At 51.9% G+C, this 23,442-nt stretch overlaps 2 protein-coding genes across 2 annotated transcripts in view; one reads left to right on the forward strand and one right to left on the reverse strand.

Moving 5' to 3' along the window:
* The window catches only part of LOC140367080 (molybdopterin synthase catalytic subunit), a 135,320-nt gene that overhangs the window by 98,399 nt on the left and 13,479 nt on the right, over window positions 1–23,442 (forward strand). The window lies entirely within an intron of this gene.
* Window positions 1–23,442, reverse strand: part of man2a1 (mannosidase, alpha, class 2A, member 1) — a 68,778-nt gene that overhangs the window by 40,821 nt on the left and 4,515 nt on the right. The window contains exons 2-13 of the mRNA XM_072453394.1: window positions 22,574–22,765; window positions 21,355–21,499; window positions 21,157–21,244; window positions 20,901–20,984; window positions 11,924–12,051; window positions 10,735–10,908; window positions 10,367–10,467; window positions 9,613–9,701; window positions 5,789–5,966; window positions 1,804–1,866; window positions 1,371–1,498; window positions 1,108–1,290 (exon numbers count right to left, since the gene is read on the reverse strand). Coding sequence (XP_072309495.1) covers window positions 1,108–1,290; window positions 1,371–1,498; window positions 1,804–1,866; window positions 5,789–5,966; window positions 9,613–9,701; window positions 10,367–10,467; window positions 10,735–10,908; window positions 11,924–12,051; window positions 20,901–20,984; window positions 21,157–21,244; window positions 21,355–21,499; window positions 22,574–22,765 — 1,553 coding nt within the window. The remainder of the gene's footprint in view (window positions 1–1,107; window positions 1,291–1,370; window positions 1,499–1,803; window positions 1,867–5,788; window positions 5,967–9,612; window positions 9,702–10,366; window positions 10,468–10,734; window positions 10,909–11,923; window positions 12,052–20,900; window positions 20,985–21,156; window positions 21,245–21,354; window positions 21,500–22,573; window positions 22,766–23,442) is intronic.

Consider the following 23,442-nt stretch of genomic DNA (forward strand, 5'->3'; position numbering starts at 1 on the left):
CTAAAGGCGTACCTGAGGCGTCTGTGGGCTGATCCTTCAGAAGCATGAAACACATTTAAACACAAACTCTTCAGCCACACGCTGTAGTTACTGCAGTACTTTTATACTGCAGTACTTTTAGTGCAGTACTTTTATACTGCAGTACTTTTAGTGCAGTACTTTTATACTGCAGTACTTTTAGTGCAGTACTAGTACAGGCATATTTACACCAGCTCCATCACGTCTCCGGTTTGATACACACTTCTCGTACAAATACAATGTACATTTAGTGTCACGTGATGGGAAAGAAGTTAAAGATGTTTTATTTTCTACTGCATTTAAAATATGACGAGTTTATTGTGTGAAACTCTAAGCTCAGAGTGTTTTAGGCTGTGTTTATCCACAGACTCGTCTTTTTAAAGGACATAAACAATACAAATACTGCATTATATTTGTCCTTTACTGTCTCATTTTACTTTTTTCAATGTTTTAAAAGAATAATCATAAAACACAGAACTGTCCACGACAGAGAGAGAAACACAATCATGGCACGTTTGAATTCAACTCTCATTTGCCTGATGTTCCGATCTCAGTCGTGGATGATTTTCGTGTCATACATTTCTTTGTGGTGGCTTTTTTTTCCCTGTGGCGTTGTTTCTTTTGACTCTTCTTTTTATCCCCTGTCTTGTTCCTTTCTTCTGTTTTTTGTTTTATACTTTTAAATTCAGAAATTAAAAAAATCTAATCATATAAAATCCCTCAAATGTGTCAAACTGAAGGTGACGTGACCGAGAAAAGTACTGCAGTCACAGCAGCAGTACAAAAGTATCACAGTAGGAGTAGTACTAGTACTGCAGAGTCACAGCAGCAGGACAAAAGTATCACAGTAGGAGTAGTACTAGTACTGCAGAGTCACAGCAGCAGGACAAAAGTATCACAGTAGGAGTAGTACTAGTACTGCAGAGTCACAGCAGCAGGACAAAAGTATCACAGTAGGAGTAGTACTAGTACTGCAGAGTCACAGCAGCAGGACAAAAGTATCACAGTAGGAGTAGTACTAGTACTGCAGAGTCACAGCAGCAGGACAAAAGTATCACAGTAGGAGTAGTACTAGTAATAGTAAAGTACTTGTTTCCGTAGTCTCGGACCACAGCGTCTCGTGCCGTTCCTGTCACGGCGTCATGATGCTGGAACAGGGCCAAGCTCCGCCTCCCTGAGGTCAGATGACCGAAGAGCTCCACCCCCGGGAACAGGTTACTATGGAGACGCCTTGACTCAGCCAGAGCCAATGAGAACAGGATCTCTGCTCCTCTGAGGAAAACAAAGGAAATGTTCAGACGGTCCAGAGACTTTGTCTTCATGACTTTCATGACCTTCATGACCTTCAGTACCTGAGCGTGGCCTCCAGGGCGCGGTCCAGCCTCTTGTAGAACGGTCTGGACGTGAAGTATCCACTCCAGTAATGATCGTCTCTGTCTGCGTACGTGAAGAAGTCTCCTCCCACCGCCGGGAGGCGCTCCTGAAGAAACATCTGAGATGAACGACCGCCTAATGAAACTGCAGACGCTCCTGAAGAAACATCTCCTGCACCAAGATGGCTTCTCCAGCTACAGCCAAAGGTTCGGCCTCACACCAGGACTTAAAGTTGGTTGTCCTAATAACTAATTGGGTTAGGGTTAACACTTCACCAAATATGTCTCCATTGGCTCCCGTCGGCCCCCGTCGGCTCCCGTCGGCCCCCGTCGGCTCCCGTCGGCCCCCGTCGGCCCCCGTCGGCCCTCGTTTAAACCGTCCACCAAATCGTTCACCAAAGCAGAGACTGACCTGAGAAGAGTCCAGATGTTTGTGCAGCGCCTCAAAGTAGTCCTTCAGAGTCCCGAACCGGGCCTAGACCAGGAACATACCAGAACTATATTTAGACCAGACTAAAATAGGACTAAACTTAGACCAAGTTTTGTTTGTTCCGAAGTGTGCGAATGCTTTCCTGGTTTGCTCCATCTCGCTACAGCCGCCTCCTGAACGACCAGAGTCTAAAAGCCAGAATGTATTTTGGAACAAAACTGGTGCAAAGACTTAACGATACAAAGATAATGGGGGAGGTGGCCACAGTGGGGGAGGTGGCCACAGTGGGGGAGGTGGCCACAGTGGGGGAGGTGGCCACAGTGGGGGAGGTGGCCACAGTGGGGGAGGTGGCCACGGCCACAGTGGGGGAGGTGGCCACAGTGGGGGAGGTGGCCACAATGGGGGAGGTTGCCACAATGGGGGAGGTGGCCACAGTGGGGGAGGTGGCCACAGTGGGGGAGGTGGCCACAGTGGGGGAGGTGGCCACAGTGGGGGAGGTGGCCACAGTGGGGGAGGTGGCCACAGTGGGGGAGGTGGCCACGGCCACAGTGGGGGAGGTGGCCACAGTGGGGGAGGTGGCCACAATGGGGGAGGTTGCCACAATGGGGGAGGTGGCCACAGTGGGGGAGGTGGCCACAGTGGGGGAGGTGGCCACAGTGGGGGAGGTGGCCACAGTGGGGGAGGTGGCCACAGTGGGGGAGGTGGCCACAGTGGGGGAGGTGGCCACGGCCACAGTGGGGGAGGTGGCCACAGTGGGGGAGGTGGCCACAATGGGGGAGGTTGCCACAATGGGGGAGGTGGCCACAGTGGGGGAGGTGGCCACAGTGGGGGAGGTGGCCACAGTGGGGGAGGTGGCCACAGTGGGGGAGGTGGCCACAGTGGGGGAGGTGGCCACAGTGGGGGAGGTGGCCACAGTGGGGGAGGTGGCCACAGTGGGGGAGGTGGCCACAGTGGGGGAGGTGGCCACAGTGGGGGAGGTGGCCACAGTGGGGGAGGTGGCCACAGTGGGGGAGGTGGCCACAATGGGGGAGGTGGCCACAATGGGGGAGGTGGCCACAGTGGGGGAGGTGGCCACAGTCGGGGAGGTGGCCACAGTGGGGGAGGTGGCCACAGTGGGGGAGGTGGCCACAGTGGGGGAGGTGGCCACAGTGGGGGAGGTGGCCACAGTGGGGGAGGTGGCCACAGTGGGGGAGGTGGCCACAGTGGGGGAGGTGGCCACAGTGGGGGAGGTGGCCACAATGGGGGAGGTGGCCACAATGGGGGAGGTGGCCACAATGGGGGAGGTGGCCACAATGGGGGAGGTGGCCACAGTGGGGGAGGTGGCCACAGTGGGGGAGGTGGCCACAGTGGGGGAGGTGGCCACAGTGGGGGAGGTGGCCACAGTGGGGGAGGTGGCCACAATGGGGGAGGTGGCCACAGTGGGGGAGGTGGCCACAGTCGGGGAGGTGGCCACAGTGGGGGAGGTGGCCACAGTCGGGGAGGTGGCCACAGTGGGGGAGGTGGTGTCAAATCTACAGTAGAAGGATTTGAGTTGCAGAGCCAGTTTTTGTCTGTGAAAGGGGGGGCTCTGGTCTTGTAATTGATGAGAAGCCGGGGCCCACTCCACACAGAGGCGGAGCCACTCCACACAGAGGCGGAGCCACTCCACACAGAGGCGGGGCCAAGTGGATCATCTTCGGGAGGCGTCTGAACTGGCCCAAATGCGGGCAGTTATCCAGACTCTCCAGACTGATGCCAGTCGTGTGGTGGCACAACGGCATGAGGGGCGTGACACAGCCTCAGTATATGATGACGTCATATCTGTGGCTGCTTCAGACACTCAGTTTCAGAGTCTGACCTTCTGAGCTCCAGAGTTTCAGAATCTGGCTCACTGGCCTCTGCCGGCTCTCAGGCCGACAGTGATGACACTGTCACAGCGGCTTTACAGACGGCACTTTCCCGCTTAAAGCTGGATGTTCTGCGGGATGAGACGGCACCCTCTAGTGCCTTCTTTCGGCGCCAGGCTGCAGTGTCCCACTTTGCAGTTCCTCCCTCGGAGGAGTACATTAAGGAACTGCATGCCTGTTGGACAGACCCAAAGGCATTTTCGAGGCCTTCACGGCAACAGTTGGCTGGGCTTCATAAGCGGGGTCTCATCGACCGACTCAGGCTGCCCCTCCCGTTTCTTCACACACCACCGCCCCATCACTCCCCCGTTCATGGCTCGGACTTGCAACAGGCCCCACACAGAGGCGGGGCCACTCCACACAGAGGCGGGGCCACTCCACACAGAGGCGGGGCCACTCCACACAGAGGCGGGGCCACTCCACACAGAGGCGGGGTTGTAGTTTGAGAACTGCTGCTTCAGACGCGGGTTGTACTGGGCTCTAGCTCTCGACACCTCCTGCTGAACCTGTACTTTATCTCCGGCCCTGTCCTTCTGCCTCAGCCTCAGTATAAGGCTGAGTGACCTGGAGATGACCTGGAGATGACCTGGAGATGACCTGGAGATGACCTGGAGAATCATAATTGCAAAGTGAAAGATGTGGTCAGGTTTATGGAGACCTGGGTCCAACAAAAACTGGGAAAATAAAGCTTGACCGTTCACATCGCTCCAAACCAGTGTCCAAGACCTATAATACTGATGTTCCATAAGTTCAGTGACAAACAGCGTCTGCATCTAGAGGGGCGGGGCCACCACAGACCAAATGAGCCCCACATCTTTTAAATGACCTCTCGACTGGTCAAGAAACACAAAAGATTTGACCAAGTGACATCTTGTCTGAGAGAAGAAGGTGGACGCTCTGCTCTATCCCGCAATGACCAGGATCAACGTGGAAGGAAAAATAAAAAGATTGACTTCACCAGAGGCATCGGCCTTTGCAGACACACTCCAGGACCCATCCTCTTCTCCTAACTCTAACCCCTAACCCATCCTCTTCTCCTAACCCTAACCCCTAACCCATCCTCTTCTCCTAACTCTAACCCCTAACCCATCCTCTTCTCCTAACCCTAACCCCTAACCCATCCTCTTCTCCTAACTCTAACCCCTAACCCATCCTCTTCTCCTAACCCTAACCCCTAACCCATCCTCTTCTCCTAACCCTAACCCCTAACCCATCCTCTTCTCCTAACCCTAACCCCTAACCCATCCTCTTCTCCTAACCCTAACCCCTAACCCATCCTCTTCTCCTAACCCTAACCCCTAACCCTAACCCATCCTCTTCTCCTAACCCTAACCCCTAACCCTAACCCTAACCCACCCTCTTCTCCTAACCCTAACCCCTAACCCTAACCCATCCTCTTCTCCTATCCCTAACCCTAACCCATCCTCTTCTCCTAACCCTTAACCTTAACCCTAACCCCTAACCCATCCTCTTCTCCTAACCCCTAACCCTAACCCTAACCCCTAACCCTAACCCCTAACCCTAACCCCTGACCCATCCTGTTCTCCTAACCCCTAACCCTAACCCCTAACCCATCCTCTTCTCCTAACCCTAACCCTAACCCATCCTGTTCTCCTAACCCCTAACCCTAACCCCTAACCCTAACCCATCCTCTTCTTCTAATCCTAACCCCTAACCCTAACCCATCCTCTTCTCCTAACCCTAACCCTCACCCTAACCCATCTTCTCCTAACCCTAACTCTAACCCTAACTCCAGGACCCATCCTCTTCTCCTAACCCAAACCTTAACCCTAACCTTAACCCTTTTCTCCCTAAACCCGGCCTAAACTCGGCCTAAACCCGGTCTAAACCAGGTCCAAACCCAGTCTGAAACCGGCCTAAACCCGGTCTAAACCCTGTCTGAAACCAGGTCTAAACCCTGTCTGAAACCGGCCTAAACCCGGTCTAAACCCGGTCTAAACCCGGCCTAAACCCGGTCTAAACCCGGTCTAAACCCGGTCTAAACTCGGCCTTAACTCGGCCTAAACCCGGCCTAAACCCGGTCTAAACCCGGCCTAAACCCGGCCTAAACCCGGTCTCACCTTTACATGCAGCTCTGGGCTCTGGTTCATGAAGTCGAACAGAAGTTGGTAGTTCTTGAACTGGTTTTGCCACTCGCTTCTGTCGACAAAGCGAAAGTCGTCTCCAAGAGGAACCAACAGCACCGGAGTCTGGAAGAGTCTGGACTTCTGCCGGTACTGGTCCAGAAGCAGCAGGGCCCTGGGGTCAGGGGTCAGAGGGGTCAGAGATGTCAGAGGGGTCAGAGAGGTCAGAGGGGTCAGAGGGTTCAGAAGGGTCAGAGGGGTCAGAAGCGATAGTTTTTTCTTCTTTAAAGGTCCCATAACATGCAAAATCGTCTTTTCAGAGCTTTTAACCTTCTTACATTGATATTTGTGCTTCATATATGTACAGAGTATTTTTTTTGATTGATTCCCGCAGTGTTTAGCTATATTACAGACTATCTCCTTTCCTCCAATCTCCAAACTGACGGGCAGTGGGGCAAGACCGCGTCATAAGGGTAAGCACGCGTCATTACAGCAGAAGTCACAGCAGGTCACAGCAGAGGTCACAGCAGAAGTCACAGCAGAGGTCACAGCAGAGGTCAAAGCAGAAGTCACAGCAGGTCACAGAAGAGGTCACAGCAGAGGTCACATCAGAGGTCAGAGCAGAAGTCACAGCAGAGGTGACAGCAGAAGTCACAGCAGAGGTCACAGCAGAGGTCACAGCAGAGGTCACAGCAGAAGTCACAGCAGAGGTCACAGCAGAGGTCACAGCAGAAGTCACAGCAGAGGTCACAGCAGAGGTCACAGCAGAGGTCACAGCAGAGGTCACAGCAGAGGTCACAGCAGAGGTCACAGCAGAAGTCACAGCAGAGGTCACAGCAGAGGTCACAGCAGAAGTCACAGCAGAAGTCACAGCAGGTCACAGCAGAGGTCACAGCAGAGGTCAAAGCAGAAGTCACAGCAGGTCACAGAAGAGGTCACAGCAGAGGTCACATCAGAGGTCAGAGCAGAAGTCACAGCAGAGGTGACAGCAGAAGTCACAGCAGAAGTCACAGCAGAAGTCACAGCAGAAGTCACAGCAGAGGTCACAGCAGATGTCAAAGCAGGTCACAGCAGAGGTCACAGCAGAGGTCACAGCAGAGGTCACAGCAGAGGTCACAGCAGAAGTCACAGCAGAGGTCACAGCAGAAGTCACAGCAGGTCACAGCAGAGGTCACAGCAGGTCACAGCACAAGTCACAGCAGAGGTCACAGCAGAGGTCACAGCAGAGGTCACAGCAGAAGTCACAGCAGAGGTCACAGCAGAAGTCACAGCACAAGTCACAGCAGAGGTCACAGCAGAGGTCACAGCAGAGGTCACAGCAGGTCACAGCAGAGGTCACAGCAGAGGTCACAGCAGAAGTTACATCAGTCCAATACCAGTAAAATAAAAGACAAAATAATGCAGTGTTTGTAAAAGAAAGAAATCTTTCTGTCAAAAGACAAGACAAACAACACCCGCCTTTAAGTGTGTGACACCCGCATGAAGGCAACCAGCACCCGCCTTTAAGTGTGTGACACCCGCATGAAGGCAACCAGCACCCGCCTTTAAGTGTGTGACACCCGCATGAAGGCAACCAGCACCTGCCTTTAAGTGTGTTACACCCGCAAGAAGGCAAGGAGCACCCGCCTTTAAGTGTGTGACACCCGCATGAAGGCAAGCAGCAGCCGCCTTTAAGTGTGTGACACCCGCATGAAGGCAACCAGCACCCGCCTTTAAGTGTGTTACACCCGCAAGAAGGCAACCAACACCCGCCTTTAAGTGTGTGACACCCGCATGAAGGCAAGCAGCAGCCGCCTTTAAGTGTGTGACACCCGCATGAAGGCAACCAGCACCCGCCTTTAAGTGTGTGACACCCGCATGAAGGCAACCAGCACCCGCCTTTAAGTGTGTGACACCCGCATGAAGGCAACCAGCACCCGCCTTTAAGTGTGTGACACCCGCATGAAGGCAACCAGCACCTGCCTTTAAGTGTGTTACACCCGCAAGAAGGCAACCAGCACCCGCCTTTAAGTGTGTGACACCCGCATGAAGGCAAGCAGCAGCCGCCTTTAAGTGTGTGACACCCGCATGAAGGCAACCAGCACCCGCCTTTAAGTGTGTGACACCCGCATGAAGGCAAGCAGCACCCGCCTTTAAGTGTGTGACACCCGCATGAAGGCAAGCAGCACCTGCCTTTAAGTGTGTGACACCCGCATGAAGGCAACCAGCACCCGCCTTTAAGTGTGTGACACCCGCATGAAGGCAACCAGCACCCGCCTTTAAGTGTGTGACACCCGCATGAAGGCAACCAGCACCCGCCTTTAAGTGTGTGACACCCGCATGAAGGCAAGCAGCACCCGCCTTTAAGTGTGTGACACCCGCATGAAGGCAAGCAGCACCCGCCTTTAAGTGTGTGACACCCGCATGAAGGCAACCAGCACCCGCCTTTAAGTGTGTGACACCCGCATGAAGGCAACCAGCACCCGCCTTTAAGTGTGTGACACCCGCATGAAGGCAACCAGCACCCGCCTTTAAGTGTGTGACACCCGCATGAAGGCAACCAGCACCCGCCTTTAAGTGTCTTTGTGAAAACATGCAGAAAATACAGCAAATGGCAAACCTGGCCTGGTTCCAGTCCTTTTTCCTTTTGTTTCAATTAAATGGACCTGGACTTTACAGGAGACATGTGTGTATTTGCCCAATGTGGGCCAGTGTGTTCCAACTTTGGTTTGGTTTGTACAGGTCTTATACTGAGAGTCATGTGGTGCCGGGGGTTCCTGTACAGGTCTTATACTGAGAGTAATGTGGTGCCTGAGGTTCCTGTACAGGTCTCATACTGAGAGTCATGTGGTGCCGGGGGTTCCTGTACAGGTCTTATACTGAGAGTCATGTGGTGCCTGAGGTTCCTGTACAGGTCTTATACTGAGAGTCATGTGGTGCCGGGGGTTCCTGTACAGGTCTTATACTGAGAGTCATGTGGTGCCGGGGGTTCCTGTACAGGTCTTACTGCAGATGACAGACGCTTGAGTCATGAGGAGGAAGTGAAGAATCTGGCTCAAATCTGTGCTCATTATTCACAAGCAAATACTAACAGTTGGAGAAACAGCGCCACCAGGAGGCAAACCACTGTCACATGTCCAGTTGCTCACAAATATTTGAGTGATTTTAACAATCCTCTGCAGACTGTTTTTGACCTCATCGTCCCATGTTCTTGGGCCTCAGATGGACACAATAAACTGAAACCTCTGGAACATTCTTCTGCTTGCAGAGAAATGGATGTCATCAACCCAACAAACGATTAATGTGGACCTGGTGTGGACCTGGTGTGGACCTGGTGTGGACCTGGTGTGGACCGGGTGTGGACCCGATGTGGACCCGGTGTGGACCTGGTGTGGACCCGATGTGGACCCGGTGTGGACCCGGTGTGGACCCGGTGTGGACCCGGTGTGGACCCGGTGTGGACCCGGTGTGGACCTGGTGTGGACCTGGTGTGGACCTGGTGTGGACCTGGTGTGGACCTGGTGTGGACCTGGTGTGGACCTGATGTGGACCTGGTGTGGACCTGGTGTGGACCTGATGTGGACCTGGTGTGGACCTGGTGTGGACATGGTGTGGACCTGATGTGGACCTGGTGTGGACCTGATGTGGACCTGGTGTGGACCTGGTGTGGACCTGGTGTGGACCTGATGTGGACCTGGTGTGGACCTGGTGTGGACCTGGTGTGGACCTGGTGTGGACCTGATGTGGACCTGGTGTGGACCTGGTGTGGACCTGGTGTGGACCCGGTGTGGACCCGGTGTGGACCCGATGTGGACCTGGTGTGGACCTGGTGTAGGTCTCACCTTTCTTTGACGTTCTCAGCGTTAATAGGCTGAGGAGCAATTCTCCAGGGGCAAAACACTTTGCCTCCAGGCAAACGGTGGAAATCAAACTACAGACAAACACAAGGGTTAGACCGGGTTTAGTCCGGGTTTAGTCCTGGTTTAGTCCTGGTTTAGCCCTGGTTTAGCCCTGGTTTAGTCCTGGTTTAGCCCTGGTTTAGCCCTGGTTTAGCCCTGGTTTAGCCCTGGTTTAGCCCTGGTTTAGACCTGGTTTAGTCCTGGTTTAGACCTGGTTTAGTCCTGGTTTAGACCTGGTTTAGCCCTGGTTTAGTTCTGGTTTAGTCCTGGTTTAGCCCTGGTTTAGCCCTGGTTTAGTCTTGGTTTAGCCCTGGTTTAGCCCTGGTTTAGCCCTGGTTTAGCCCTGGTTTAGTCCTGGTTTAGCCCTGGTTTAGTCCTGGTTTAGCCCTGGTTTAGCCCTGGTTTAGTCCTGGTTTAGCCCTGGTTTAGTCTTGGTTTAGCCCTGGTTTAGCCCTGGTTTAGTCCTGGTTTAGCCCTGGTTTAGACCTGGTTTAGCCCTGGTTTAGTTCTGGTTTAGTCCTGGTTTAGCCCTGGTTTAGCCCTGGTTTAGTCCTGGTTTAGCCCTGGTTTAGACCTGGTTTAGCCCTGGTTTAGTTCTGGTTTAGTCCTGGTTTAGCCCTGGTTTAGCCCTGGTTTAGCCCTGGTTTAGCCCGGTTTAGCCCGGTTTAGCCCTGTTTAGCCCTGGTTTAGTTCTTACCTGACAGCAGACAGCAGGATTTGGGCCACATGTGTGTGGAACGTCGTAGCTGTAGAACGGCATCATGTGACATGTGATGTCATCAGTGATAGGGGAAGGATCTTGAAGAAAAGGTTAGCATTAGCATGTCAGGCTAACAGTGTGCAGGATGCCCTCACAGAAGACCGTTGGCCTGGTTTAGTCCTGGTTTAGACCTGGTTTAGACCTGGTTTAGTCCTGGTTAGTCCTGGTTTAGTCCTGGTTTAGTCCTGGTTTAGTCCTGGTTTAGTCCTGGTTTAGTCCTGGTTTAGTCCTGGTTTAGTCCTGGTTTAGACCTGGTTTAGTCCTGGTTTATTCCTGGTTTAGTCCTGGTTTAGTCCTGGTCTTACCCCAGGATTGTCTCCAGTTGAACTCCAGGAGATGCTGTTGTGCAAAGTGCTTCTTGACGCTGTAGTGAACTCTCTGGATCACATGGTTCTTTAGCCCCGCCCCCTTCAGCAGGTACGACATGGAAGGGGAGTGGCCAAACGGGTCGATGGCCCAGCCATTGGCCGGCTTCACACCTGGACACAAGAAACAACAAGATCAGATTTCCCCAAAAACTTCTGATCCCCCCATTCAGGATAATCCTGATCCCCATCCTGATCCTGATCCTGATCCTGATCCTGATCCCGAACCTGATCCCCATCCCGAACCTGATCCCCACCCCGATCTCCATCCTGATGCTGATCCCGATCCCGATCCTGAGCTTGATCCTGAACCTGATCCTGATCCTGAACCTGATCCCGATCCTGAACCTGAGCTTGATCCTGAACCTGATCCCGATCCTGATTCCGATCCTGATCCTGAACCTGATCCAGATCCTGATCCCGATCCTGAACCTGATCCAGATCCTGATCCCGATCCTGAACCTGAGCTTGATCCTGAACCTGATCCCAATCCTGAACCTGAGCTTGATCCTGAACCTGATCCCGATCCTGATTCCGATCCTGATCCTGAACCTGATCCAGATCCTGATCCCGATCCTGAACCTGATCCAGATCCTGATCCCGATCCTGAACCTGATCCAGATCCTGATCCCGATCCTGAACCTGAGCTTGATCCTGAACCTGATCCTGATCCTGAACCTGATCTCGAACCTGATCCCGATCCTGAACCTGAGCTTGATCCTGAACCTGATCCCGATCCTGATTCCGATCCTGATCCTGAACCTGATCCAGATCCTGATCCCGATCCTGAACCTGATCCAGATCCTGATCCCGATCCTGAGCTTGATCCTGAACCTGATCCTGATCCTGAACCTGATCTCGAACCTGATCCCGATCCTGAACCTGAGCTTGATCCTGAACCTGATCCCGATCCTGATTCCGATCCTGATCCTGAACCTGATCCTGATCCCGATCCTGAACCTGATCCCGATCCTGAACCTGAACCTGATCCCGATCCTGAACCCGAACCTGATCCCAATCCGGAGCCTGATCCCGATCTTGATCCTGATCCCAATCCTGATCCTGACACCAAGTCTAGTCCTAGGCCAGTTCTGGTCTTGTCTAGGTCCAGCTCCGGTCCTGGTTTTACCCAGGTTGTTCTGGATCCACTGATGTCCCTCCATGAGCTGGTCGAGCAGCGCAAAGTAGTGAGAGTTTGCTTCATCCGCCATGACCCAGCCCCCAGTGACCAGCTCCAGACGCTGCTGCAGCAAGAGCCTGCAGGGGGCGCAACAAGTGTTACAGAGAGACAAAGCAGCCTGCAGGGGGCGCAACAAGTGTTACAGAGAGACAAAGCAGCCTGCAGGGGGCGCAACAGGTGTTACAGAGAGACAGAGCAGCCTGCAGGGGGCGCAACAAGTGTTACAGAGAGACAGAGCAGCCTGCAGGGGCGCAACAAGTGTTACTGAGAGACAGAGCAGCCTGCAGGGGCGCAACAAGTGTTACAGAGAGACAGAGCAGCCTGCAGGGCGCGCAACAAGTGTTACAGAGAGACAGAGCAGCCTGCAGGGGGCGCAACAAGTGTTACACAAGTGTTAAAGAGAGACAGAGCAGCCTGCAGGGGGCGCAACAAGTGTTACAGAGAGACAGAGCAGCCTGCAGGGGCGCAACAAGTGTTACAGAGAGACAGAGCAGCCTGCAGGGGGCGCAACAAGTGTTAAAGAGAGAGAGCAGCCTGCAGGGGGCGCAACAAGTGTTAAAGAGAGACAGAGTAGCCTGCAGGGGGCGCAACAAGTGTTACAGAGGGACAGAGCAGCCTGCAGGGCGCGCAACAAGTGTTACTGAGAGACAGAGCAGCCTGCAGGGGGCGCAACAAGTGTTACAGAGAGACAGAGCAGCCTGCAGGAGCGCAACAAGTGTTACAGAGAGACAGAGCAGCCTGCAGGGGGCGCAACAAGTGTTAAAGAGAGACAGAGCAGCCTGCAGGGGGCGCAACAAGTGTTAAAGAGAGACAGAGCAGCCTGCAGGGGGCGCAACATGTGTTACAGAGAGACAAAGCAGCCTGCAGGGGGCGCAACAGGTGTTACAGAGAGACAGAGCAGCCTGCAGGGGGCGCAACAAGTGTTACAGAGAGACAGAGCAGCCTGCAGGGGCGCAACAAGTGTTACTGAGAGACAGAGCAGCCTGCAGGGGGCGCAAAATGTGTTACAGAGAGACAAAGCAGCCTGCAGGGGGCGCAACATGTGTTACAGAGAGACAAAGCAGCCTGCAGGGGGCGCAACAGGTGTTACAGAGAGACAGAGCAGCCTGCAGGGGGCGCAACAAGTGTTACAGAGAGACAGAGCAGCCTGCAGGGGCGCAACAAGTGTTACAGAGAGACAGAGCAGCCTGCAGGGCGCGCAACAAGTGTTACAGAGAGACAGAGCAGCCTGCAGGGGGCGCAACAAGTGTTACACAAGTGTTAAAGAGAGACAGAGCAGCCTGCAGGGGGCGCAACAAGTGTTACAGAGAGACAGAGCAGCCTGCAGGGGCGCAACAAGTGTTACAGAGAGACAGAGCAGCCTGCAGGGGCGCAACAAGTGTTACAGAGAGACAGAGCAGCCTGCAGGGGGCGCAACAAGTGTTACAGAGACAGAGCAGCCTGCAGGGGGCGCAACAAGTGTTACAGAGGGACAGAGCAGCCTGCAGGGCGCGCAACAAGTGTTACTGAGAGACAGAGCAGCCTGCAGGGGGCGCAACAAGTGTTACAGAGAGACAGAGCAGCCTGCAGGAGCGCAACAAGTGTTACAGAGAGACAGAGCAGCCTGCAGGGGGCGCAACAAGTGTTAAAGAGAGACAGAGCAGCCTGCAGGGGTCGCAACAAGTGTTACAGAGTGACAAAGTGACAGAGCAGCCTGAAGGGGGCGCAACAAGTGTTACTGAGAGACAGAGCAGCCTGCAGGGGGCGCAACAAGTGTTACAGAGAGACAGAGCAGCCTGCAGGGGGCGCAACAAGTGTGACACAAGTGTTAAAGAGAGACAGAGCGGCCTGCAGGGGGCGCAACAAGTGTTACAGAGAGACAGAGCAGCCTGCAGGGGCGCAACAAGTGTTACAGAGAGACAGAGCAGCCTGCAGGGGGCGCAACAAGTGTTAAAGAGAGACAGAGCAGCCTGCAGGGGGCGCAACAAGTGTTAAAGAGAGACAGAACAGCCTGCAGGGGGCGCAACAAGTGTTACAGAGGGACAGAGCAGCCTACAGGGCGCGCAACAAGTGTTACTGAGAGACAGAGCAGCCTGCAGGGGGCGCAACAAGTGTTACAGAGAGACAGAGAAGCCTGCAGGGGGCGCAACAAGTGTTAAAGAGAGACAGAGCAGCCTGCAGGGGGCGCAACAAGTGTTACAGAGAGACAGAGCAGCCTGCAGGGGGCGCAACAAGTGTTACAGAGAGACAGAGCAGCCTGCAGGGGCGCAACAAGTGTAAAAGAGAGACAGAGCAGCCTGCAGGGGCGCAACAAGTGTTAGAGAGACAGAGCAGCCTGCAGGGGCGCAACAAGTGTTAGAGAGACAGAGCAGCCTGAAGGGGGCGCAACAAGTGTTAAAGAGACAGAGCAGCCTGCAGGGGCGCAACAAGTGTTAGAGAGACAGAGCAGCCTAAAGGGGGCGTTACAAGTTTTACAGAGAGACAGAGCAGCCTGCAGGGGGCGCAACAAGTGTTACAGAGAGACAGAGCAGCCAGCAGGGGGCGTAGCAAGTGTTACAGAGTGACAGAGCAGCCTGAAGGGGAAGCAACAAGTGTTACAGAGAGACAGAGCAGCCTGCAGGGGGCGCAACAAGTGTTAAAGAGAGACAGAGCAGCCTGCAGGGGGCGCAACAAGTGTTACAGAGAGCCAGAGCAGCCTGCAGGGGCGCAACAAGTGTTACAGAGAGACAGAGCAGCCTGCAAGGGGCGCAACAAGTGTTAAAGAGAGACGGAGCAGCCTGCAGGGGGCGCAACAAGTGTTACAGAGAGACAGAGCAGCCTGCAGGGCGCGCAACAAGTGTGACTGAGAGACAGAGCAGCCTGCAGGGGGCGCAACAAGTGTTACAGAGAGACAGAGCAGCCTGCAGGGGGCGCAACAAGTGTTACACAAGTGTTAAAGAGAGACAGAGCAGCCTGCAGGGGGCGCAACAAGTGTTACAGAGAGACAGAGCAGCCTGCAGGGGCGCAACAAGTGTTACAGAGAGACAGAGCAGCCTGCAGGGGGCGCAACAAGTGTTAAAAAGAGACAGAGCAGCCTGAAGGGGGCGCAACAAGTGTTAAAGAGACAGAGCAGCCTGCAGGGGCGCAACAAGTGTTAGAGAGACAGAGCAGCCTGCAGGGGCGCAACAAGTGTTACAAAGAGACAGAGAAGCCTGCAGGGGGCGCAACAAGTGTTACAGAGAGACAGAACAGCCTGCAGGGGACGCAACAAGTGTTAAAGAGGGACAGAGCAGCCTGCAGGGGCGCAACAAGTGTTACAGAGAGACAGAGCAGCCTGCAGGGGCGCAACAAGTGTAACAGAGAGACAGAGCCGCCTGCAGGGGGCGCAACAAGTGTTCAAGAGAGACAGAGCAGCCTGCAGGGGGCGCAACAAGTGTTACAGAGAGACAGAGCAGCCTGCAGGGGGCGCAACAAGTGTTACAGAGGGACAGAGCAGCCTGCAGGGGCGCAACAAGTGTTACAGAGAGACAGAGCAGCCTGCAGGGGCGCAACAGGTGTTACAGAGAGACAGAGCAGCCTGCAGGGGGCGCAACAAGTGTTACAGAGAGACAGAGCAGCCTGCAGGGGGCGCAACAAGTGTTACAGAGAGACAGGGCAGCCTGCAGGGGGCGCAACAAGTGTTACAGAGAGACAGAGCAGCCTGCAGGGGGCGCAACAAGTGTTACAGAGAGACAGAGCAGCCTGCAGGGGCGCAACAAGTGTAACAGAGAGACAGAGCAGCCTGCAGGGGCGCAACAAGTGTTACAGAGAGACAGAGCAGCCTGCAGGGCGCGCAACAAGTGTTACAGAGACAGAGCAGCCTGCAGGGGCGCAACAGGTGTTACAGAGAGACAGAGCAGCCTGCAGGGGGCGCAACAAGTGTTACAGAGAGACAGAGCAGCCTGCAGGGGGCGCAACAAGTGTTACAGAGAGACAGAGCAGCCTGCAGGGGCGCAACAAGTGTTACAGAGAGACAGAGCAGCCTGCAAGGGGCGCAACAAGTGTTAAAGAGAGACAGAGCAGCCTGCAGGGGGCGCAACAAGTGTTACAGAGAGACAGAGCAGCCTGCAGGGCGCGCAACACGTGTTACTGAGAGACAGAGCAGCCTGCAGGGGGCGCAACAAGTGTTACAGAGAGACAGAGCAGCCTGCAGGGGGCGCAACAAGTGTGACACAAGTGTTAAAGAGAGACAGAGCGGCCTGCAGGGGGCGCAACAAGTGTTACAGAGAGACAGAGCAGCCTGCAGGGGCGCAACAAGTGTTACAGAGAGACAGAGCAGCCTGCAGGGGGCGCAACAAGTGTTAAAGAGAGACAGAGCAGCCTGCAGGGGGCGCAACAAGTGTTAAAGAGAGACAGAACAGCCTGCAGGGGGCGCAACAAGTGTTACAGAGGGACAGAGCAGCCTACAGGGCGCGCAACAAGTGTTACTGAGAGACAGAGCAGCCTGCAGGGGGCGCAACAAGTGTTACAGAGAGACAGAGAAGCCTGCAGGGGGCGCAACAAGTGTTAAAGAGAGACAGAGCAGCCTGCAGGGGGCGCAACAAGTGTTACAGAGAGACAGAGCAGCCTGCAGGGGGCGCAACAAGTGTTACAGAGAGACAGAGCAGCCTGCAGGGGCGCAACAAGTGTAAAAGAGAGACAGAGCAGCCTGCAGGGGCGCAACAAGTGTTAGAGAGACAGAGCAGCCTGCAGGGGCGCAACAAGTGTTAGAGAGACAGAGCAGCCTGAAGGGGGCGCAACAAGTGTTAAAGAGACAGAGCAGCCTGCAGGGGCGCAACAAGTGTTAGAGAGACAGAGCAGCCTAAAGGGGGCGTTACAAGTTTTACAGAGAGACAGAGCAGCCTGCAGGGGGCGCAACAAGTGTTACAGAGAGACAGAGCAGCCAGCAGGGGGCGTAGCAAGTGTTACAGAGTGACAGAGCAGCCTGAAGGGGAAGCAACAAGTGTTACAGAGAGACAGAGCAGCCTGCAGGGGCGCAACAAGTGTAACAGAGAGACAGAGCAGCCTGCAGGGGCGCAACAAGTGTTACAGAGAGACAGAGCAGCCTGCAGGGGGCGCAACAAGTGTTAAAAAGAGACAGAGCAGCCTGAAGGGGGCGCAACAAGTGTTAAAGAGACAGAGCAGCCTGTAGGGGCGCAACAAGTGTTAGAGAGACAGAGCAGCCTGCAGGGGCGCAACAAGTGTTACAAAGAGACAGAGCAGCCTGCAGGGGGCGCAACAAGTGTTACAGAGAGACAGAACAGCCTGCAGGGGACGCAACAAGTGTTAAAGAGGGACAGAGCAGCCTGCAGGGGCGCAACAAGTGTTACAGAGAGACAGAGCAGCCTGCAGGGGCGCAACAAGTGTTACAGAGAGACAGCGCAGCCTGCAGGGGGCGCAACAAGTGTTACAGAGAGACAGAGCAGCCTGCAGGGGGCGCAACAAGTGTTACAGAGGGACAGAGCAGCCTGCAGGGGGCGCAACAAGTGTTACAGAGAGACAGAGCAGCCTGCAGGGGGCGCAACAAGTGTTACAGAGAGACAGAGCATTCTGCAGGGGACGCAACAAGTGTTAAAGAGAGACAGAGCAGCCTGCAGGGGGCGCAACAAGTGTTACAGAGAGACAGAGCAGCCTGCAGGGGCGCAACAAGTGTTACAGAGAGACAGCCGCCTGCAGGGGGCGCAAAAAGTGTTACAGAGAGACAGAGCAGCCTGCAGGGGGCGCAACAAGTGTTACAGAGAGACAGAGCAGCCTGCAGGGGGCGCAACAAGTGTTACAGAGCAAGCCTCGAAATAACGGGCCGGACACGGGGCGCAAAAATCAGTTTTGACCGACTCCAAACTCAAGGCTCCGGACACAATGACCGACGCAAATTTTTCGCCGTAATATATATATTTAATAGACAAAAACAGCGCGGTGAACACGCCCAAAGCGATTCCTCTGCACAAATTCGGGCGCGCTGTACTACAGACCACGATTATTGCTGTAGTTCTACAGCGGAGGAAGGCAGCGGAGCATGTGCGCGGGCATTTCCATCGCTTAACCTGTTACCACCCACCTGTCCGCCGGCGAGCATTTTCTACATCTCAAATATTCTCTTACTTTTATTTCCGTGGTCAATACCATAAGTTATACATCATTTTAAAGCTTATTTTCTCAACAAAACGAATATGTCATTGATTTACATTGAATAATTTGCCCCAAGAAGCAATTGCCAATAGTTTGTGAGAAAGTCTCAACTTTTACAAACGCATGTCCTGTTTGCTGTTTATAATGGACGAAACGGCTTTAATTCTGTTCATCCTTGTGCTCAGTCTGTCCGTAAGGAACCATTGAACAACAATATACACTTGTATTTTTACTGACGTTTTCCCATTTCCAGATATTGTCAAGTAAACAAACTTTTCTTCGTTTCTCGCCGGACGAGAATGCGCTTGTCCGGCGCATTTCTCCGTCCATAACAAATGACCTGTTTGACCAATAAGATAATGTTGGATATCCTTCTTTTCTTCAGACTGTTTCCTACAGAATGAGACCATCCACACATTTTTCTGTCCACGGGTTTGTTTGCTTCAGCCTCCGCAAAAAAAAATGCGCCGCTTGCGACGCACATGTTTCCTCTGTTTACATCTAAATAGCGCCGCATGCTAGCGACGTAGCAGACTTTGAATGACATATTATTCTAGCCAATAAGAATAGCTTTAGAAAGAGGGGCGGGACAAAGGGCTTATTGACACAGAATCTTCTGTATTCTCGTGCGTAAGGCTCCGGGAAGGCTGTAAAGAGCCAGATTTCTCGGCAGGATTTTGCGCATAACGTTTTCTGATTTTATTAGCCTTTTGGACGTGCATTTTGTTAGATATATGTATTATTATACCAATACAAAAATAAAATAAAAATATTATAATTTTTTTTTTTTTTTTTAACCTCTATATGGGAAATTCATGGGTAAACTCATATTTACACATTTTCACATTTTTTTTTAGCAGTTATAATAGGTATTAGTGGCCTACAAAACATCAAAATGTATGTTTTATGATCATAGAGGAGCTAAAACTGTAATAAAACAGTTTGGCACAGTTGGCACATATTTGGATCACTTGAATATACTTTTTGATACAAAAAGGTCAACAGCACCAAAATGCTTCTGTTCCTAGAGATGTGAAACTTTGCACAGTTGTTGTCAACAAGATAAACATCATGTGCAGTGAACAGCATAAACACAATGAAGTATGTCCTGCTCAGGACCATTACAAATTGACAATATTCAGGCGAGACTAAAAAAGGATGTTTTGTTTATGTTTGGGCCTCTGTAGTGTAAGTTCTGAAGCCCTGACAGTGTGACATGTGCACATCTGCAGAAACTAGAAGGCCTAAGCTTTCCCATGATGCATCACACTCACATGTGGAACGTAAGATCCTCTTTTAATAAGCAATGCCATGTGGGTCTGACCATTGTGCACAGGGCGAAAATAGGTGGATGGTAACAGGTTAAGTTTCGTTTTGACAGACATGCCACTTCGCAGTCTTCTTGCTTCTCATTGGCCGAGCGGTGTCCGTGATCTAATGTCGATGAAAGCGGGCATCTGATTGGCCGCTGCGTTCGGTTGTACTCGGAAATGCCCGCTCTAATTTTGCGCCACAAGTGATATCGAGGTTGGCGGGCGTCAATCTCCTCAGTTCGCAATTCAGTCTTTTTAAAGTTGTTTGCAACAAAAGCTGTAATTTTGCACATTAGGGACAATGTCAATGTGGAAGTATCCAAGGGCCCCAAGGGCCCCGCCCCCTTTGGAGTTGTTAGCATCGGGGCAATGTATATATGTTAGTAGTTTATTTTGTAGGCTGTGATTTTATATATTCCACAAGATCTCCTTGTGTCAAATGCTGTAAACAGTATTTATTTTGTATCTAAGAAACATGATTATATTAAATTAAACAGTTTTAAAGATCATGATCTCTGGTTTATATGATTCACTATTTGTGCTCTTCATATCAAATAACAGATAAAAGTACTTTTACATGCTAATAACCAGCTTTAAAACACATTTATCTTGTTCTTATGACGCTGCGATGCCGCGCGCGCTTGTGGGCCCCTGAAATTGCTGGGGGGCCCCTAACTTTTTTAGGTAGGGGGCCCCCCTGGCCTCTAACTTTGAAAATCTATTTCTCAGCCTGTAAATGATAAAGAGACATGTTAATAAAAGTTCATTTTTCATTAATTATGTTATTCTGTTTTCCTTTCCTTGTGACCGATTCAGAATTAGCCATGACAGGTACCAAATGATCGGTACCTGTCATGTTGACAGGGACGTAAAAATAATTATTTCAAGGTTTGCAGAGGGACAGAGCAGCCTGCAGGGGGCGCAACAAGTGTTGCAGAGAGACAGAGCAGCCTGCAGGAGGCGCAACAAGTGTTACAGAGAGACAGAGCAGCCTGCAGGGGGCGCAACAAGTGTTACAGAGAGACAGAGCAGCCTGCAGGGGGCGCAACAAGTGTTGCAGAGAGACAGAGCAGCCTGCAGGGGGCGCAACAAGTGTTACAGAGGGACAGAGCAGCCTGCAGGGGGCGCAACAGAGAGACAGAGCAGCTTGCAGGGGGCGCAACAAGTGTTACAGAGAGACAGAGCAGCCTGCAGGGGGCGCAAGGTGGAGCAGAGAGCACAGGGGGCGGAGCAGAGAGCACAGGGGGCGGGGCAGAGAGCACAGGGGGCGGGGCAGAGAGCACAGGGGGCGGGGCAGAGAGCACAGGGGGCGGGGCAGAGCGCACAGGGGGCGGGGCAGAGCGCACAGGGGGCGGGAAAGAGAGCACAGGGGGCGGGGCAGAGAGCACAGGGGGCGGGGCAGAGAGCACAGGGGGCGGGGCAGAGCGCACAGGGGGCGGGGCAGAGCGCACAGGGGGCGGGGCAGAGCGCACAGGGGGCGGGGCAGAGCGCACAGGGGCGTGACTTACTTTTTGACCATGCTCTTCTTCTGCTCGTCAATGTTGTTCCACCATTTTGAGAAATAACTGATCTCGGCCCAAATCATTGTCCTCCTGAAACACAAACCAAACTATGAGCCGCACTGAGCCGCACTGAGCCGCACTGAGCCGCACTGAGCCGCACTGAGCCGCACTGAGCCAAACTGAGCCGCACTGAGCCGCACTGAGCCAAACTGAGCCAAACTGAGCCGCACTGAGCCGCACTGAGCCGCACTGAGCCACTCACCTTGAGTCCTCCGATAGAAACTGAACCATGTTGTCCAGGATGTGTTTGGTCTGATCCTGATAATATTGATCAAATGTCTTCAACCAACCTGAAAGAGAACACAGAGCTAACCACTCTGCCGCAGGGCTAGCCGCTCTGCCGCAGGGCTAGCCGCTAGGGTAACTGGACATTCAAAGTAAATAAACAGAAGCTTCAGACCTGGATCGTTGTGCGAGTGTGGAACCAGAAACACCTGCAGTGATTGGTTGTTCCACTCGTTTCCGTGGTAATGGATGGGAAAGCCCTGTTTCCAGGCACCGCCATCCGGATTATCAAAGGGCAGCAAGTCGTACACGTCCAACATCTGAAAAATATCACAAATATAATATAAATATGATACAAATATAATACAAAATTTTGCCGCAAGCGGCCATGATTGGCCCACGCAGTGCAGCCACCACACTACCGCCGCCACACTGTCGCCGCCACACAATATATATATATATATATATATATATATATATATATATATATATATATATATATATATATATATATATATATATATATATATATATATGTACATATATATATATATATATATATATATATGTACATATATATGTACATATATATATATATACATATATATATATATATATATACATATATATACATATATATATATACATACATACATACATACATATATATACATATATATATATATATACATATATATGTACATATATATATATATGTACATATAAGTCTGTCCCTCACTGTATGTGAGGGACAGACTTCTCTGTATGTGAGGGACAGACTTCTCTGTATGTGAGGGACATGTGAGGGACAGACTTCTCTGTATGTGAGGGACAGACTTCTCTGTATGTGAGGGACAGACTTCTCTGTATGTGAGGGACATGTGAGGGACAGACTTCTCTGTATGTGAGGGACATGTGAGGGACAGACTTCTCTGTATGTGAGGGACAGACTTCTCTGTATGTGAGGGACAGACTTCTCTGTATGTGAGGGACATGTGAGGGACAGACTTCTCTGTATGTGAGGGACAGACTTCTCTGTATGTGAGGGACATGTGAGGGACAGACTTCTCTGTATGTGAGGGACAGACTTCTCTGTATGTGAGGGACAGACTTCTCTGTATGTGAGGGACATGTGAGGGACAGACTTCTCTGTATGTGAGGGACATGTGAGGGACAGACTTCTCTGTATGTGAGGGACAGACTTCTCTGTATGTGAGGGACATGTGAGGGACAGACTTCTCTGTATGTGAGGGACAGACTTCTCTGTATGTGAGGGACAGACTTCTCTGTATGTGAGGGACATGTGAGGGACAGACTTCTCTGTATGTGAGGGACAGACTTCTCTGTATGTGAGGGACAGACTTCTCTGTATGTGAGGGACAGACTTCACTCACCTGAACCTCAGCTCCGCCCCTTTTCTTCTCAGCCAATGGGCAGTCTGGCACAGGTCCTTTAGCCCTGCCCCTCTGTGCCCCGCCCCGTTTCTCCCATGATGCATTGAGGGCGTGGTCCAGCTCAGAGACCAGGAGGTTGTTTGTTCTGAGCATTTCCTCCAAATGAGTCATTCTGAGCTGAAGATCCTGAACCTGAGACAAGTGTTTTTACCACAGTTTGTTCTTTTGACTTTAGTAAAGCAGAACTACACTAACTACACTAACCAATTACACTAACTACACTAACTACACTGACTAACTACATAACTACACTAACTACACTAACTAACTACACTAACGACACTAACTACACTATCTACACTAACTAACTACACTGACTAACAACATAACTACCCTAACGACACTAACTAACTACACTAACTAACTACACTAACTACACTGACTAAATACATAACTACACTAACTACACTAACTAACTACACTAACTAACTACACTAACTACACTGACTAAATACATAACTACACTAACTACACTAACTAACTACACTAACTAACTACACTAACTACACTGACTAAATACATAACTACACTAACTACACTAACTAACTACACTAACTAACTACACTAACTACACTGACTAAATACATAACTACACTAACTACACTAACTAACTACACTAACTAACTACACTAACTACACTGACTAAATACATAACTACACTAACTACACTGACTAACTACATAACTACACTAACTACACTAACTAACTACACTAACTAACTACACTAACAACACTACATAACTACACTAACTACACTAACAACACTACATAACTACACTAACTACACTAACTACACTGACTAACTACAT

This window comes from Eucyclogobius newberryi, unplaced genomic scaffold (genome assembly GCF_026437365.1).
Source record: "Eucyclogobius newberryi isolate DKJ021-1_F unplaced genomic scaffold, fEucNew1.0.hap1 SCAF_2, whole genome shotgun sequence".
In the NCBI taxonomy this organism is placed as follows: Eukaryota; Metazoa; Chordata; class Actinopteri; order Gobiiformes; family Gobiidae; genus Eucyclogobius; species Eucyclogobius newberryi.